Source organism: Myotis nattereri, assembly GCF_964212035.1.
Source record: "Myotis nattereri genome assembly, chromosome: 1".
Classification (NCBI taxonomy): domain Eukaryota; kingdom Metazoa; phylum Chordata; class Mammalia; order Chiroptera; family Vespertilionidae; genus Myotis; species Myotis nattereri.
The window spans coordinates 68018563-68036659 of record NC_138075.1 but is presented as its reverse complement, the minus strand read 5'-3'; the positions used below and the strand labels follow the sequence as shown (position 1 = coordinate 68036659).

At 57.0% G+C, this 18097-nt stretch overlaps 2 protein-coding genes across 3 annotated transcripts; one reads left to right on the top strand and one right to left on the bottom strand.

Annotated features, from left to right (window-relative positions):
- The first annotated feature begins 399 nt into the window (after window positions 1-399).
- INAFM2 (InaF motif containing 2) lies at window positions 400-3373 on the top strand. 2 transcript variants are annotated; one of them, XM_081113147.1, is made up of 2 exons: window positions 400-1510; window positions 3076-3373. In XM_081113147.1, exon 1 carries the CDS (start codon window positions 637-639, stop codon window positions 1090-1092), a length of 456 nt encoding a protein of 151 aa, XP_080969273.1. In that variant the 5' UTR covers window positions 400-636; the 3' UTR covers window positions 1093-1510; window positions 3076-3373. The 2 variants fall into 2 exon arrangements, with proteins under 2 accessions (XP_080969273.1, XP_080969274.1); XM_081113148.1 differs by having other exon boundaries at window positions 400-2206.
- Window positions 3374-12374: 9001 nt separating this feature from the next.
- Window positions 12375-17836, bottom strand: CCDC9B (coiled-coil domain containing 9B; the record flags this gene model as incomplete). The annotated part of the gene is made up of 11 exons (XM_081114083.1): window positions 12375-12905; window positions 12988-13030; window positions 13563-13662; window positions 13769-13822; window positions 14437-14495; window positions 14772-14968; window positions 15545-15667; window positions 15758-15913; window positions 16466-16573; window positions 16741-16854; window positions 17627-17836. 11 exons carry the CDS (start codon window positions 17834-17836, stop codon window positions 12375-12377), a joined length of 1695 nt encoding a protein of 564 aa, XP_080970209.1.
- Window positions 17837-18097: the final 261 nt, after the last annotated feature.

Sequence of the window (18097 nt, the reverse complement as noted above, 5' to 3'; positions counted from 1 at the left end):
GCGCTGCGCCCGCCCCTTCCCTGTGCGCTCTCCTCCCCACCCGACGCGGGTCCCCCTTTAAAGCAGCAGCACCGGAGCCCCCTCCTCGCGCGCGGCCGGCGCGGGGCTGGGGCGACGCTGCCCCTTTAAGACCAGCCTCCTTTAACCCTCGAGCATCCGGGCGCCCGGCGGGCTCGCGGCGCCGACAGAAGCCCGCCTCCCGCGGCGCTTCCGGACCCCGGCGTCGCCCCTTTAAGAGCAGCCCCCCGCGGCGCTCCCGCCCCGGTCCCGGCGCGCGAGGCGGGGGAGCCGGGCTGGAGCAGCGCGGTCGGCGCGGCCACTGGAGACCGAGCGGCCGGCGGCCGGGCAGACGGTGGCGGCGGCGGATGGGGACGCGGAGCCGGGCGGCTGCGGCGGCTGTGGCTGTGGCGGCGGCGGGGAAGCAGCTGACGGGCCGGCGGCGGCGGCGGCGCTGGCGGCGGTGACTGGCCCAGGCCCCGGCGGCGGCAGCAGCGACGCGGTGGCAGGCTGCGGGCGGGCGGTGTGAGGAGCGCGGAGCGGCCGGGCCCCGGGGCGCCCCCGCCCCCCGTCCTCCAGGCCGCCAGGCCCCCGCCCGCCGGGGCCGTGGAGCGCCGCGCCAGAGGCCGGGGCCCCCCCATGAAGGAGCGCGACGCGGCCCCGTCCGAGCGGGGCAAGCCGGCCACCTACACCGGGGACAAGAAGGCGAAGATGGCGGCCAAGACCAACAAGAAGTGGGTCCGACTCGCCACCGTTTTCGCCTACGTGCTGTCCGTGTCGCTGGCCGCCATCGTGCTGGCCGTCTACTACAGCCTCATCTGGCAGCCGGTGGGCGCCGGGACCTCGGCGGGAGCCGCCGGCCCGCCCCCCGGCGGCTCCAACGCCACCGGCCAGTCCGGGACCTCGGGGGCGGCCGCGGGGCCCAACGCCACCGGCTCGTCCCGCCGCGAGGCGCCGCGCGACGCGCCCCCGCTGCAGGCGGCCGGGCCCCCGCCGCCCGAGCCCCCGGCCGACAGCCCCCTGGCCGGGCCGCCGGGGCGGGCGCGCGGGCCGGAGGAGGACGAGGAGGAAGCGGCGGCGCCCGGGAGCCGATGAGGTCCTCGCCCCCGGGCGGCGCGGAGCCGCCCTCCCGGAGCCGGGGCGCGGGACTTGGCAGCCGGACGGAGCGCCCGCGGCGGGGACCCTCGCGGAGCGAACGCCGCCTTCCCCGACGGCCGCCGAGCGCTGGGGCGCGTGGCCTGCAGCCCGATCTTCCGCGGAGCGACCACGATTTGTCCGGGACTCGGGGGTTTGGTCTCCCCAGGACTGTGCGGCGGCGCCGGGTGTATGAGCCATAAGGGGGGCGGGGGTGTCCCGGCACCGAACCTTGTGCGCCGCTGGCGGTGGTGCATCCTTCGCGCCGGGGGGACTCGGGCTTCCCCCCGAGACTCAGGGGAAAGAGGGAGCCGTGCGGGCTCATAAATCAGCTGAAGCTGTCGGAAGGCGGGAGGGCAGCAGGAGGAGGGGAGCTCAGGTACGTCAGCCTCGTGGCAGTGGCCACAAATGCGTTTAATTTATAGACCCCTGTATATAGTGGCTGACATAGGCACCAGAAGCTGTAATTACATCGTGTTATATATATTCTCCCACCCCTGGGTGGCCGATGGGGCGGGCCAGGGCTATTCGCTGGGCCCCAAAGTGCAGCCGGCCACAGGGCACAAACTGTTTTTTCCATCATCCATTCTTTCCCCTATTTCCCCTCCTACTTCAGAAATAGGTTTATGACATAAAAAGCGTAGAATCACTCTTGGACTTGTTGAAAGGACCGTGGAAACCCTTACCGTGGTCGGCAAACTGCGGCTCTTTGGCCCCTTGAGTGTGGCTCTTCCTAAGCCTTAGGAGTACCCTAATTAAGTTAATAACAATGCACCTACCTATGTAGTTTAAGTTTAAAAAATTTGGCTCTCAAAAGAAATTTCAATCGTTGTACTGTTGACATTTGGCTCTGTTGACTAATGAGTTTGCCGACCACTGCCCCGAGGAGAAGTGGAAGCAGTTTGGGGGGGGGGGGCTGCTGATCTCCTCTTCCCACCCGGGTGCCCCCACCCAGGAGGTTTGCTGTGGCACCCTAAGTGTCTGGATATGGGCCAGGAAGGAAGGAAGGGAAAGAGCCATGCCTGTGTGCTCCAGTCTTCGGCCTCCTCACAGTTGTTTAGGAAGAGCAAGCTTTGTAAGTAGAGTGACTCGCACGTGTTTGTTCTATCCCCCGCTCCCCAAAATCTTGTCTTGGTCCAGTAAGCATCCCAGGCTTCCCTCCTTCCTGAGCTTGTTGTGGCAATTTAGCCCAGCGATCGGGATGGAATTTGTGTGAAATCAGAGCTTTGAACACGTCCTCTGGTTTAAAAGATGGGCTTTAAAGCTCAGGACTGTGCGTTGATAGCCAGTTAATAGATGAGTGGTGGTGGCAAGGTTCAGTGGGCTTGTCGTAAAGAACGCCTGTGCGTTTACTGAGAGGAGAAACATCAAGGGGAACGACACTTGCAGAGCTCTGGGCAGCAAGAATTATACATCCTCAATTAGGATTCCATTTCCTCCTGCCACTTGCTTTTAGGCAATTGAGTGTGGGTATGACAAGATACCAAACCCCTTAATGTTTCCTTTTTGGGAAATGAGGCACCTTTAAAAAAAAAAAAAAAGGACAAATTTCGCCACCTGAGCCCAGAAACAGTTTGTCTCTCCAGTTTTCTGGCCTACACTCTAGTTAGCTCTGATCCAAGGAGGCACAGCCTTGCTTTAAGCCATGTCCTGTTGTGGGCAAGAAAACTGCAGCTGAGCTGTCACAGCCTGGGGGCAGGCTGGTCGCACCCCCACGGTATCCCGCTTGGGGGAGATTTCTGAGCTGCTGACTTGACTTTGGTCATTAGAAAGCCTCTGAGGCCTTTTAAAATTTTGGTGGGGACCCATGGGGGAGAAACATAAAATGCCACTTTATAACTTCAATAATAGCCTGTACTTTATATTTATTGTGTGAATTTTTAGTCCTATATTTTAATAATTTATAAATGGATCTCTTATTCCAAGGATTCTTTGAACTTGCAGGAGAACATCTGGGAGTCCAACCCCCTGTCCCCATCCTGACCCCTGCATTCCGGACTGTTGGATCCACTCTGGGACGGATCAGAGTCTAGAGAGACCACTCCTAGGCCCAACTGCTGGCCTCCTGACTCTAACGCCTTCACTGGAACTGGGACATGCGTTCCAGCCCTAGCTGTGAACATGACCAGAGACATTATTTATAACTCAGCCATTTAAGATATACCTGTACTCAAAAAAGTCTTGTATATTTTTTAAAAGTTTTATTTTTCAGGTGAACAAAAATACATTCTAAGAACTCTGAGTAAGCCTGTGTAAGTTGTTTCTGTTTTCGAATTTCTTGGGGGATGGAGTAGAAGTTGGAAGAGGAAATGGTCTGAGATGTGGTGGATGGCTGATGGTAAATAGCTGTCGGAGGAAAAAACAATTGCCCTAATGTTCTCTGTGCCCGATGGCTTGACTGAATTGATTAGTCAAGGGTGGCAAGATCCATCTTAGTCGGGAAGCAATGACGGGGTTGGCAGAACAGTGATATCCAGCTTTAAAAGACTGAACAAAAAAAAAGTTCTGCTTTTATAGGACTCTGAACAGATGCCTAGCTGAAGAAGCTAAGGGATCAGCCACCATGCATATTAAGAATTATTGCAAATATTGCGCTGGCTGAGAGCTGAGGTGAGGATAAGCCGCCCGATAGCATCACTCTCCTCAGCTTTAAACAAACCATTGGCCCCTAGATAGTTCAGGAAATGCTAACACTGGGAAAGACGCACTGAGGAGGCTGCAGTGGTTGGTCAGAGCTTTGTCTAAATCAGGGGTGGGCAAACTTTTTGACTCTAGGGCCACAATGGGTTCTTAAACGACTGGAACAAAAGCATGGATGGAGTGTTTGTGTGAACTAATATAAATTCAAAGTAAACATCATTACATAAAAGGGTACGGTCTTTTTTTTTTAGTTTTATTCATTTCAAACAGGCCTGATCAGGCCCGAGGTAGTTTGCCCACGGCTGGTCTAAATGGAGGAGGCGAGAAAGCCAGATGCTGAGAGAGCTTTAGATTGCTTCAAAGGTGAGGCTTTTAGTCCCCCCAAAGCAAACAATAAAAGACATGTGGGTGAGAAGCACAAAACTAAGGGATTAGTTATGCCGCAAAATACATGGCAAGCAATTGAGCTCCGCTCATTATTAGAAGGCGCTGCCCAGTACACAACCAAAAGCCAGTGTTGGTGGGGCCCCCTGGGGCCTGCACTTCTACAGAGCTGTTGGGGGGTGGCTGCTGCTCTTTTACATCACCTTGTAGTCCGCAGGGGAGCTGGAAAAAGCCCGCCCTTCTTTTATTTCCCTCCTCAGCCTACACAATGGCTTTCTGTGAGAGGGCTTGGTAAGGCAGAGCCGAGGCGAGGGAGAGTTTTGTGGTTCTAGTCAGGCTCCCCTTCCCGTGGATGGTGACATATGGCTTTTGCTGCTGTCCCGGCTTCTCACGGTGGGCCATGCAGCAGTGTGTGTGTGGCAGGGGCCCGCTGGCTGACGAGAAGGGCACCGTTCCACCAGAGCAGGGCCCCGTTGGTGGGGGGCAGTGGTCTGAAGAGGTTTATTTTCAAGGGTGAGAAGTTACCTTGCCCAACATTGTCCAACAGCTTTTGAGCCAGAGAGGAGAGATTTGTGCAAAGGCAGTTACTTTTCCTTCAGCTGCTTTGTGCCTGCACCACCCGGATAATTCCTCGATGTTTGCTTATATTAGAAGTTATGGCCGTGCGCTTATTCGGACAGCCCGAGTTGGAAGGAAGAGACAGATAATCCTCTTTTGAAAGTGAGGTTTGGGAGGGTGAGGGGCCGGGAGTTTGCTAAGCCGGTTACACTGAGTTTGTGTGGGTATCATTTCTCTCCCCATGGATGCCGAGGTACAAAACGTGCTTCTCTGAAATTTTAAGCATAAGAAATGTTTTTCTTCCTCAGCTCTCGATTTCTGCACAGTATGAGACCGTTTTCTGTCTACCTTGTTTTTCAGTTTTCACCAGGGAATTCTAAGATGCTGTGTTCTCTAGTTGAGTATTTATATCCTGTTTTGAAATGCTGAGTGGAGAGCATCTACTTGTGTCTGCATGTTTCTTCAGGGGGGACTGCGAGGTCAGCTCCTAGGCTTCGGGGCTACCACGGCTATTTAAAAGGGGTAATAATTGTCCTCCCTTCCTGTTTGCAGAGAATGGAGGTATTTCTGGAATTGCAATTGCACTAACAAAAGGGTTACAGCTGTCGGGGCTTTAGTGTGTGTGTGTGTGTGTGTGTGTTGGTCTCTGGGCTGAGAGAGGGACTTTGCTCATTTCTCAGGACCAGCACGAAGCTCAGCGCCTGGCACAGTAGTAGGTGCCCCCCTGGTTAGTCGCTGTGTTGGATAGCCTTGTTCCTTGTGTCATTGTGGTGTCGCCGTCATAATTCACTTGTGGACCCACACCCACGGCCCATAATTTGCTTCAAGGGAGTGGACTGATTGCTGAAGAGAACCCCTGCCAATCACAGCGGCACTGGCCTTGCTATCTGCTGTTTTCTTCATTTGCAAGTTGGGGGACTTGGGCTGGGCCTGCGTGCTCTCTCCAGGCTCCGGAAGTCCTGGGAGCTGTATTCCACGAGGTCCTTAAAGGAGGCAACACAGAATGTGTGACCGTTCATTGTCTCCTCCGTCCTGGCCCGCGATGCCTGGTGTTGAGCTATAAAAATACCTGCCCCATCAACAGTTTTTGGTCACATCTGTTTTACTTGCTGACATAGCCTGTGGGTTTCTGCTGCCAGAAAACCTATGTTATGCTCTTTGTTCCCTCCGGTATCTAATTTTAAGAATACAAAAACAAAACTTTTTTTTTCCACACAGCCAGACTCTACCAGGCTTTCCATCCTAAGGACAGAAACCGCTATGCTCCCAGCGTGCACGGAGCCACCTGGCCAGCGAGGAGCACAGTTCCCGTGTGCTACTCTGAACCTTCACTAAGCTACTGCTAAGGGGCCCGAAAATTACTGCACAGTTCTCACCCCAAGGCACGGACAGCCGTGCCAACAAGGATCTACACCCTTGTTATTGCCCTGTTTTCTTAACTTCAGTAATCTGTTTTTGCTAATAGCTTATCAGTTAAACAGCAATAAGATTCTAACTTAATTTAGATTGTTTTCCATAAACCACTACCATTAATTCAAGAACTATTTATTTAGTGCCTACAGCGTGACTAGTGAGCCTCAAAAGTCCCAAAACCAACTTGTCCAAAAAAGCAATTATGTTGATTACCAAGGATTTATTTTTAAATATACTTCTCTCTGCTGCCTCCATAGTATCCTGAGTCATGAGTTGAGTCTCCCCCGACTGTTCTGGAGGCCACTTATCCCCTCAGCTCCCTGCTGGTCCGTCTGGGTAATGTGTGTCACAGCAGCCAGTCCTTGGTCCATTGACAGCTCACAGTATCGTGAGACCTGGGTTGGAGGCGCATGCTCTTAGGAAGGACTCCTGAATTGGAAACTTGAGGACTCAATAATGGCATTGGTTATGACCCTTGAGAGCAAATGGAGGCGATAGATGCGACAGGGCTTGGAGATCTTGGGAATAAAAGTACAGTGTACACGCATGAGACCTTATATTTTCAAGGGAATCTCTGTCCCTTTGGGAAAAATGGATGCATGGAAAGAAATGTGAAGGGACAGGTAGCAAACACCACACCCGTGCCCAGACCATCAGCATGAGCCTCCCTGGGAACTTTAGAAATGCCATGTCTTGGGCCCCATCTCAGACCAACTGAATGAGAAATCCAGGAATGGAGCCCAGCATTGTATTTTAACTAGCTTCCAGGTGATTCTGATGCACACTAAAATTCAGAACCACTGGTCCGGCCTTTCCCTCTGAACCTATAACAGGTGAGGGTATTCCTGTTATTTATTTTGATTTCAGAGAGAGGGAGGGAGGGAGGGAGGGAGAGAGAGAGAGAGAGAGAGAGAGAGAGAGAGAGAGACATCAATGTGAGAAAAACATCAACCAGCTGCCTCCTGCACATGCCCTGACCGGGAATCAAACCCACCACCTCTTGGTGTGCGGGATGATGCCCAACCAACGGAGCCACACCGCCAGGGCTGAGGGTATTTCTGTTTTGACAGATGATTATCAAGGGGGCTTTTGATCTTTGTTGAAGCCAGCTGCCCTGCTAGGGGGAAGGGAAATGCTGTGTCCCCAGAGTTTGTGAGAAAAGGGGAAAAGCCCACAGTGTTGAATATTTGTGACAGTTACAGCATTACTTGCCCTGGAGAGCTCGTTAAGAAGGAGGCAGTCCTCTCGCCCCTTCCTACAAAGGTATGGCTGTGTTTGCCTCACCTCCTCCCTGAGCCCGCTGCTCCTCGAGCCAGTCCTTAAAAGGAGCAGTGGGTGCCACATTGGTTCCTTCTGGTGCCAGGTCTGCGCAATTTCACTTCCCTGGCGTCAAGTGGATGCTTAATGAGAGGCTGTGACGCGGCCAGCAGCCTTGTTGAGAAAAAGCAGCCTCAGTCTGGGCCTTATGCTGGCTCCTCTCATTGCCTTTCCCAGCCTTGAGTTCGCCCCCTCAGCGAGGTTGTGGTTACCCAGTGTCAGCCCTTCCTCATGAGCCCCGATAACCCTTGCTCAGCAAGACGCTTGCCGGGGTCTGTGGATGCTGATAAATGACTCAAGAGGCAGAAGTGAAGTGGTTGGTGCCTTTACTTTCTCCTATGCCCTTGATCCCCTCTGATTAATCCCCAAAATAAGAAGGTATGTCGGGTTTTTGCAGTTTCCTTTGTTCTTCTGGGGAGCTAGTACCATCTTTACCTGTTATTCCAGTCTCTGAGGCCAGGGTTGGGATTGGAGTTGACTGGTGGTCAAACCTTCCCAACTTGCGCCTTGTTGGGTAGCTGGGGAGCCCCTGCTTCCAGGGATCCCCAATTACCCATCCCTTGACGATAAGAAAATATATTCATGCTGCTCCTTTGGGTGACAAAACACCAGGAGGCATGGAGCGAACTCCACAAGTCGAGTTTGTTTGTGGGGAAATAGTAAAGAAGTAAACACTAGTGGGAGTTCATGAGATTCCTAATGATGTGAACAGAGGAAAAGAAACCGCTCTGAACTGTGGGAGCCAATGTGCAGAGGCAGGCAGACGCGCTTAGCACAGCGGTTCTCAACCTGTGGGTCGCGACCCCTTTGGGGGTCGAACGACCGTTTCACAGGGGTCGCCTAAGACCATTGGAAAACACATATATAATTACATATTGTTTTGTGATTAATCACTATGCTTTAATTATGTTCAATTTGTAACAATGAAAATACATCCTGCATATCAGATATTTACTTTATGCTTCATAACAGTAGCAAAATTACAGTTATGAAATAGAAACGAAAATAATTTTGTGGTTGGGGGTCACCACGACATGAGAAACTGTATTAAAGGGTCGCGGCATTAGGAGGGTTGAGAACCACTGGCCTAGGACATCCTCGGATCCCACTAGTGGGTGGGGACAAAGAACCCTCCCTGTAAGAGAAGGGCCACTTCCCTGAGGCTTTGACTCAGCTAGACTTCCGGGATGAACGCTGGTGAGCTCTGTAAACCATCCCCTGTTTCCCTGAGGGTGTACTGACCCAGTGAACATGAGACTAGAAGAGAAAGTAAGAGCAAAGATGGGAAACAAAGTAGACAGGTCACACCAAATAGCTACTTCATTTATTCAACAAATATTCACTAAGTGCCTTCCAGGTGCCAGGCTACTATTAATAAAGTGCCTATTGTGTGCAGGCATATTTTTCGTACTCTTATCTTTAATTTTTTTTAACAACCCTTCAAGATAGGTATTACCAGCCCCATGTTGCAGATAAGAAAACAGGCTTTTAGAAGTTAAATTGACCAAGGTCATCCCACTGGCAGATGGCAAACAGGATTCAGATTCTGTCGGATCCCAAGGCCCATGTGTGTCTCATCATCAAAAAGGGTCCTTCCCACCCTGGCCGGTGTGGCTCAGTTGGTTGGGCTTTGTCCCATGCACTGAAAGGTCGCTGGTTCAATTCCTGGTCAGGGCACATGCCCAGGCTGCAGTCTCAATCCGGGTGGGGGAAGTGCAGGAGACAGCCGATGGATGTTGCATCAATGTTTCTCTCTCTCCCTCAGCCTTCCTCTCTAAGAATCAATAAAAAATATTTTTAAAACAAAACAAAACACATATCTCCCTTACAATACGGTCTGCTGTTCCTCTCTGCGAAGTGATATGGGCCCAGCACAGAGATGCCTCCTGCCTCTTCCGCGCTCCCCATTTTGAGGCCTTCGGAAAAGTTGTCATCTCCCTGCTGGTTTCCTGTTACACTCTGTGCCCTCAGTTCCTCCAGCTCTGTGCCTGGGCTCCTGAAAGCCATGTCTCATGAAGAATTTCCCACTTTTAAGAGCAATCTTGTCTGTTGGTTGAGAAAAGAAGGGATTCTAAGAGGAAGGCTCCCAACCAGGCCTTAAGGATCCAGGAAGAGAGAAAGCCAGCCTTCCAGGACCCCGAGTTTTGTGGAGGGGCATCTACCCACGTTTCCCTCCTGCTCCATATCTGGTTCTTAGAGCAGGGGGGGTGGCCCTCATAGCTGCTGGTTCCCTTTATTCTGAAGAAGGGCTCCCTTTTTGTTGTTGTTGTTAATCCTCACCCCAGGATACTTTTTCCATTGATTATTTTAGAGTGGAAGGGAGGGAGGAGGAGAGGGACAGAGAGAGAAATATTCCTGTGAGAGAGACACATCGATTGCTTGCCTCCCACATGCCCCAACCCGGGGCATGGAACAAACCCAAGTACGTGCCCTTGACCAGGAATCGAACCCGAGAACTTCTGGTGCGTGGGCTGGTGCTCCACCACTGAGCCACACTGGCCAGGGCAGGGCTCCCCTTTGTTGTTAAAGTTCAGTGATCTTTGCCTCGCCCTACCATCTTCCTCCAGGGAAGATGTCCTGTACCAGTCTTCTTTCCAGCCCCTAGTGACTCCCTTCCTCCTAACATCCTTTTGGATGCGACCCTCAGGGAGAGAAGCCCTATCTGTCCACAGCCTTCTGCCCTGCTTTCTCTCTTGCCTATGTCCTGTTGTGAGGACTGAACCAGAGCTCTGCCCAAATACTAAACCCCCATCCCACAGTCAACGTGCCCTGGCACATCCCCTCGAATGAAGGCACATCTGTACAGTTGGAAGCATTGGCGTTGGGAGAAGTTTGTGAACCTTAGAATTCAAAGTCTTGATCACAATTATTTTTGGAGACACCTGCATTCAAGGGCTCTGCCTATCCCGGCTCTATCCTTTGGGAGTCATGGGCTCCAGGGCCAGAGCAAAGCTCCAACGCCATATCTGTGTGACTGGAAGGCGAGAGGAAAGCTTGAGCTGGGACTCTCTCATTCTTGCCTATTCATTTCACAGGGGTCTTCCTCCCATACGCACAGGAATGTTCCCAAACCCCTTTGATCAACCCACACCAGCCTCTTCCAGCCCCTTCATCCCAGCCCTTTCCCACCCAGCTTTCTCACTCTCCACCACAGGAAGCTGGCAGCCCCACTCACTGGCCTCTCCAGCACCTTCCCAGCTGCCTCAGCTCCCCACCAGCTCTGAAGCCAGGAAGCTCCCCACACAGGGCCAGCGCTTCCTCGTCCCTCACACAGCCAGCAGCAGGCAGGGAGAGTCCAGCCTGTCTTTGCCCCCAGCCCCCATATATGCTGGTCCAAACCCTTACTGCTCGAGTGTGGTCCAGGAGCCAGCAGCATAGGCACCAGCAGGAGATGCATCAGAAATGAAATTTCCCAGGCCTGCCCCCACCTGCTGAATTAGAATCTGCGTTCCTCTGGGCCTTAACGTGTGAGACGCACTGATGGAAACCGTCGGAGCCCCTCCTCACGCTTCCTGAATAGTTGGGGAGGGTGGAGTGAGAACCAGTGAGAAAGCCCAGGCTGCAACCTCATGGTCAAGGCCTCACTTTGACAATGGAAATCCTGGGGACAAGCTGGATACTCCCCAGAGAACCTAGGGAAGCTGGTGAAGCCAGGCGCTCTCAACAGAGAGGAACAGCCACGGCAGGAGCGGAGAGGAGGGGAGCAGAGGGGCGTCCCATGGGGAGATCCAGGCAAGGGCTCCGGGGGCAAAGGGTACACGTGATGAGAACGGGAGGGTCCCTGCCACCATCCCAGTCCCTGTCCCCTGTTGGGCACCTACATTCAAGAACGGCTCCTGCTGTGCAGCCTGGATCTGCCGGATGACTAGGTTTCCTCCCTCCCCCTTGCTGGCAAAGTCACTGTCGCCCACAGGCTGCATTGCTGGTAGTGTGTGCTCAGGAAATGTTTGTTGAATTGAGAGGAAGCCACAGCTTGTGCGGAGTCTGGATAATTCACCAGACGTGGGCCTCAGAGGAGGGGCAGAAATGGAGACTTAAGTAGGAAAGACAAGCCCTGCTGTCGTAGTTATGGAGAGTCGCTGTTTCTCATCTCTGAGATCCTGTCTGAGTCCTTGCTTTTGCCTGACTGTGGTGCAGTGAGGTGGTGCGGGGAGGAAGTAGGCGATGGCAGGAAATGACCCCAGGCTGCAGGGCTGCTCCCTGACCCCATTCAGGGTGCACTCAGTGTCTGATCTGGTGTGGGGGGTGGTCCCTGATGGTGAGCTCTCCCACTTTACTGTGGGGAGAGGAGACTGTCCCCTCCCCTCCCACTCTCACCCCATTTCAGAGAGGAAGTCTTTCTAGGGGAGACCTGAGCCTGCTCTTCTAGCCCCAGCTCAGCCTCTGCAGCTGTGGCCTCCCTTTCTCTGGGCCTCAGCCTCCTTTTCCAGAGGGCAGAAGGCTTCTGGCCGCTGGATTGGCCACCCTGTGAGTCTGGGGCTGTGAGTCATCTGGGTGCAAGGCAGAGGCGAGGGGAAGGGCCCAGGCCTGGACTGGTCATGCCAGCTGCTGGGTGCCTGCACTGAGGAGCTGGACGCTGGCAGCTGGAGAGGGAGGCTGCCCAGCCAGGTGCTAAGTGCTTCTCAGCCTTGCTCTCTCCCTCAGGGGTGGGGCAGGGCGGGGCCAGCTTGTGGCCGAGGTGGCAGTAGACCCAAGAGAGGGCTTACCAGCCTCAGAGACCAGGTGGGAAACACACATGCACAGGGATGTGCACATGAGGTGCAGGGAAGGACAGCTCCTTGCCCCCACATGTCACTGTGCCAGAGAGTTTGCCAAACTGTTGAGCCAGATGGCCACAAGCCACAGCAACCAGACGCCCATCACAAAGAAGGCTCCTGACTGCGATCTTTCCTTCTCTTCCAGCCTGGTGCCCCTGCTCCCAGGAGCTTTGCTCAGCATCTCCCTGCATGGCCAGGGCCCCCTCTTCTACTCCTCACACCTCCTGTGCCCCTCGCTCTTTGGCCAGTTCCTCTGGGGGGCCTGCTTCGCGGTGCCAGGCCCTGCTGGGCCCCAGCCTTGCCAGGCCTGTCTTTTCTGGGTTCTAGGGGCCCTGCTCCTCTTTGTGGCTCAGAGCAAGCCTGGACTTCCTGCTCAGCCTGGGGATCATCCCACCACACAGGCTGCTCAGAACCATCCCACGGGTACACAGGACTCTCCTGGGCCCCAGGCCTCAGGCACACGCTCTTCCCAGGCCCGGGGCTACCGGCGCCTCCTAGAGAGAGGTCAAGGGGAACCAAGTCAGTGTTTTGTGGAGAGCCAGGGACCGGACTGGCTGTCGAAGCTTCTGATTCCCCTTTTGTCCCCTCCGGGGAGGCTGGAGCTGGGCTGGTGGCCGGGGCACTCGGGGGTCTGCCCTGCTCCATCCTGCTCTGTGTCTGTGCATGTTCCTTCTCACTCAGAGTCTGCCTGGTGCTTTCACTTCCCTGAAACAAGAGATTGGCACCGCTGGCTGGCCAACCAGGGCTCACGTCCCTAGCCCGCCCCACCCTCTGTCCAGGTACCCACCTCCTGCCTCTCCACCTCCTCCTTGTCTTCCTTTGTCTCCCACCTGGAGAAACACAGCACACAGTAGGCCCTACTCTTATCCACCCCACTCACATCACCAGCACCGTAGTCCGTGGCTCCAGGGTCTCAGGAGCAACAGAGCCAGAATGAGGCTCCGGGATGCCTCCCTTCCAGCCCGCCTTGCTCCCCGAATTCAGTTTCCTCTGAACACTGCCCTGCTGAGCCCCATCTCAGGTCCCCCGCTGCTATTTATGGCCAAGCCTGAAGCACCCTGAGTTCTGTGGAGACTCCAGGCACGCCCCTGCCTGCGCTGCCTGGGAAAGGCACCTGACTTCCCGGGGGAAGGGAACTGCGGTAATTACCACCGGCCTCCCTGGGCACCAGGCTCTTGTGGCTGCTGCCTTTGCTGATGGCCTCTCCCTGCGTCTCATTAACCGGCCACCAGGCCGCAGGCAGCAGTCAACCAGGAGGCAGAGCCGGGAGGGCTGGAGCGGGCACCCGGACCAGTGTGGTCCTCAATTCCTGGGGCAGAGGGGAGCCAGAACACCAGGAAGCTCAGACACTCCCCCTGTTACCTGCGGGCCCTGCCAGTCAGCCTCTCCGTCCCTCGGGCTTTGCTGTGTAGGGCCAGTGCCACCAAGGGCCTGCTGGATGGCCCACCCTGAGTAGTACCACCTGCAAGAAACGGCCCACAAATCAAGGTGAGAAGAAGGGCCTTTGCAGCCTGGCTCCTTCACCAGCTCATGGGACCCTGCTCCTCCCTCCCTCCCTCCTAACTCACCTTTGCCATCAGGGGACAGTGGTGGGGGCTGTAGCTTCCGGTGGCTCCTGGGACCTAAGTGAGGCCAAGGAAATGGGGGAAGGGAGGGTGACAAAGGATCTAAACACCAGTTTGGAGCAGGGACACCAGTTGTCCTAGGACCAGGAAGCTGTGGGTCATTCCTGGTCCAGTTGTGAGTTTTCTGGCTCCCACACAGAGCCCTGGTCTGACCATCAGGAGGGCTGGGTCCCTTGCTCACTGCCACTCCTGGCTCAGCGGCAGGCCAGCCGCTCCAGCACAAACCTCCCCAGCACCAGCCTCCCCGTGTGTAAGACAAGGGGCCAGGGATCCGCAGAGCTCTGTTCTGTGTCAGGCCAGGGGCAGGGGAGCTCGGGCTTTCGCCCCTGAGGCGCCAACAGCTCAGCGGGACCCAGCACAGACTTCCTCATGAGCTTCTCCCCAGACAGCTGGGTTCAGAACCAGGGGCAGGAGCTGTGGTTTGGAGGGTGAGCAGGGAGGACATGGTGACCTCTGATAGCAAGGGAGAGGAAGGAAGATGTTCTTCCATGCTTCCTTCCAGCTCTAAAAATAAGTGGCAAACCAAGAGAAGAGAAAAGAGAGGAAGAGGGGGACACGGGTGGAAAAAAAAAGCCGAAGAGGGGCAGGGAGTGAGGTGGGGTGCGGCTCACCCCTGGTGCCGCCTGCCCTGCCGGGGCCCTCATCGCGAGGCTTGCTGGAGCCCTGGAGCCTGTGGAGACAGAGCGGCGTCAGGCTGCTGGTGCAGGGAGGACAGAGGCTGCAACAAGACCCACACCTGCTCCACCTCCCCCACCCGAGCCCCAGAACTGAGGGCAGCAGGAAGATGGGCCCAGGAAAGATGGGGGACCCAGTGCTCACACAGAGCCCAGGCAGACCCTCACCACCCGGGGAGGGTCCTACCAGCTCTCCAAGAAGCACCCACAGTGAGCCGACCCCAAGCCCCACAGCATGTCAGCCCAACAAGCTTCCCTGCCCTGCCACCCACGTGGGCTTGGCCTTGTCCAGGTCCCATGGGCGGCGCCAGTCACCCTGTGCATCCCTGTGCCGGGCGAGGCGGGCCAGGTCAATCTCCTCCCGCTCCTGCTTCCACTGCGCATAGTCCCAGCCCTCCTCTAGGGGCCCCCACGCTGGCCGGTGGGGAGCTGAGCGACCCAGGCCTGGATTCCGGGGCTCCCGGGCACCCTGCCAGGAAAACACACTCAGAACTATGGGGTAGAAGCAGAAAGTGCCCTTAGTTTGGAATGGAAATCCAGAGCCTACTAACCCCTTCCTCTCTCAAGGTTTCACTGCCCCCGTGTGAACATTGGGTATGTTCCATCTCTAACGTGCAGTTTGCCATAGGCATGGTTTCCAGCCACTGGCTAGCTGTGTCTTTTGGGCAGTTACTTAACCTCTCTGCGTACCATTTCCTCGTCTGTAAAACGGGGAAATAGTAGCACCTACCCACGGGGGTGCTGCAGGGGTGTGTGGCCAGGCCCAGAGTGAGGGCACCCAGCGGCTGTGGGCTAGAGCCGGGACTAGGTGCTGCTGCCACCTAGAGGTCGAACCTCACACGTGGCCGGTCCCTGGCTCCCTCCCGGCCCCACCCACTTGCCACCAGAGGTCCAGGTAGGGTAAGGGGCTGGATCACAGGTCTGGCTTACCCTCACTCTCACTGCAAGACCACCCAACATAGGGACTGGCCCGAGAACGGAAGGAAGGGTGGGAATTCTTGCTGGTGCTGCCGGGCCATGCCCCCATCCCCTCTGGAAGATATACCCTCCGAGCAGAATCCAAGCTGGCAGCCGTGTGCATGAAGGCGCTCCGGCCCACGCCCGCTCCAGGGGACCCTTCTGCCCCCCGGTTCCTCGCTCTGGGCTTCTCACTCACGATCCGCTTGGCCTGGGGGAGGTGAGTGTGGGCACTGTGGCAGAGCTGGGGGAGGAGAGGCTGCACTCCGGGCCCCTGGGCTGCCCCCACCACCCTGCTCACCTCGGCTTTGTTTTCCATGGTCACGGCCAGCTCCACCCGCTCCCCCAAGCAGAAAGTATCAGCCAGGTCCCCCACCTCCTCATCCTCCGGCATCTCATCGGCTGCTCCAGGCCCAAGGGTGCTCCTTGCCCAGTTCCGGCTGACCACCCGCTTCTCCTGCAGAATGAGGCGCTCTGCCCTCAGGCCTCATGGGCAGTGCTGGGGGCTGGGTCCTTCGGGTGGCTCCCCAGGCTGAACTCCACCCTGGCCCTCCCTGGAATGCCCACAGAGAAGCTGACTCCACGGGTGTTCACATGCCAGCCGCATTAGGTTATCAAGGCCTGGGGCCACCCTGGGGCCCAAGATGCCACCGTGACCGGGCATCTCTGAGCTGGGAAGTGCAGAGCAGTTGGACAATGGGGCTCTGTCCCTCAGCCTCTGTTCCTAGCGTTCAGTCCCAGTTCCCTGACCCCTGGGGCTTGGGGTTTGGGAGTAGCCCAGGCTTTGAGGCCTATGTACAGGGTATGAGGAGGCTTCTATTTGCTGGCCTTTCAGCTGTGGCCCTTAGGGGATGGGGGGCAGCAGCGGCTTGGGCTGCGTGGGGTTGGGGGCTGGAGAGTAGCCCAGGACTGTAAGTGGGAGAAGCAGAGGGGCAGGGGTGTTGTCCTCCCCCGACGTGGGCTGGGCCTCCACCTCCTGCCGCCGGCCCTGCCTGCGGGTGGGGCTTACACCGGGAACCTGGCTGATGGTGACGGTGAGGCTGTCAGGGCGCAGGAGCTCCGGCGTGGTCACAGCCATGCCCCCCTGCTCCGCCTGCCGCCGGTCCTCCTGGATCTCCTGGGGGACGAGCCGGGGTCAGCACAGGCCCCAGAAGCACAGAGACACAGACGCCGCGGGACACCAGGAGGCAGTGTCCCACCAACCGCCGCACAAGGGGTGCGGGTCAGACAGGGAGGACCCCGCCCACCCAGCTGGTCCTCCCGCCCCTGGCACAGCCCACTCACCTGGTACCTGCGTAGTAGGGCCTGGTTCTTCTTGCGAAGAGCAACTATCCTCCGGTCCAGCTCTGCGTCCTTCTCTTCCTGCCTGTTCATCGGGGACTCGGCTCCGTGGGGCCCCTGCAGAGGGCAGGGGGCCCGCGACCCTGACTGCTGGGCCCAACACTCACCAGTGCCCCAACCTCCCCACCAACCTGATTCTCACCACCCAAGGAACAGACCTGAGGCCCAGAGCTGGGGGCACAAGGGGAGACGGCACAGGGAGGGCCCAGCCCCCCCCCCCCCACACACACACCCCCGAGGCCTGTCTGCCCATCGCTCTGCATTCTTGGGCTCAGGTCAAGGCCTCATACCCAGGCCCCAGGCTCCCAGCAGGGGGCTGCCCCTCCCCCGGCTCTCCAGGGAGCGCCACTGCTGAGCACAGCCTGGAATGGGAGTTATAAATGGCTCTGGCAGCAGAACCTGCCGTGACTGGGAAGTTGCCAGGGGATTCAGGAGGCCGAGGAGCGAGTGGTTTGGCTCGTAGGCCGAGAACCACAGTGAGAAGAGAGGCCCCTGATTCGTCCTGAACTCCCAGGCCCTGGACCCCACTTCCCAGGCCTGCGCCCAGCCTGTGGGAAAGCGCTGTCCCCAGGGGTCCAGCCTCTCCGCTGTGAGCTGCTGGCAGTGGGCACAGGAGGGAGCTGGCTCCAGAGAGGCCCAGGTCCCTCCCTGTCTGGCTGCAGGGTCTCCTTGGTCACCAATGCCCCTGCCCAGCCGTCCGCCTGCCTAGGCACAGTCCTTCTCCTCCCAGGCCTAGCTGTCCCCAGCTGCCGCCAGAGTATGGCTTCCTGATGTCTCAACCCTCTCCCAGCCCCAAGAAGCCCTCCACCAAGGGCGAGGTGCCACTCACAGCTGAGTGCATGGCAACAGCAGGCACGGAGAGAATTCCAGAGCAGCCCCGGGGGAGCCGAAGCAGGAGGGACGCTGGAGCCACTGGAGCCAGGCCTCTGCCGGCCTCTCCCTGCCGGCTTCGCTGCTCAGCACACGAGATCATGTTGTGATTACAAAAGACTCCTCTGGGCTCCCAGCCAGGAACGCCTCGGCCGCTGCCCCCACCCATCCACCCTCAGAGGGCAAGGACCAGGCCGCCGGCAGCCAGCTGGCCCTGCCCAGCACCTCTCCCTGCCCTGCCCCAGTGTCCCCAGACAGACCCACAGGACTTCTCCCTGGCAGGTCGAGCCGACACTGGGGACCTGCCCCAGGCCCTGCTTTCCCCATGGCCCTGTGCCCAGCAAGGCCCCGCCTGGCCTGCCTGCAGCCAGATGGGCGGCCTTTAGCCCTCCCTGTAGTAGAGAAAGGCCCACAGGACCCAGGACACAGC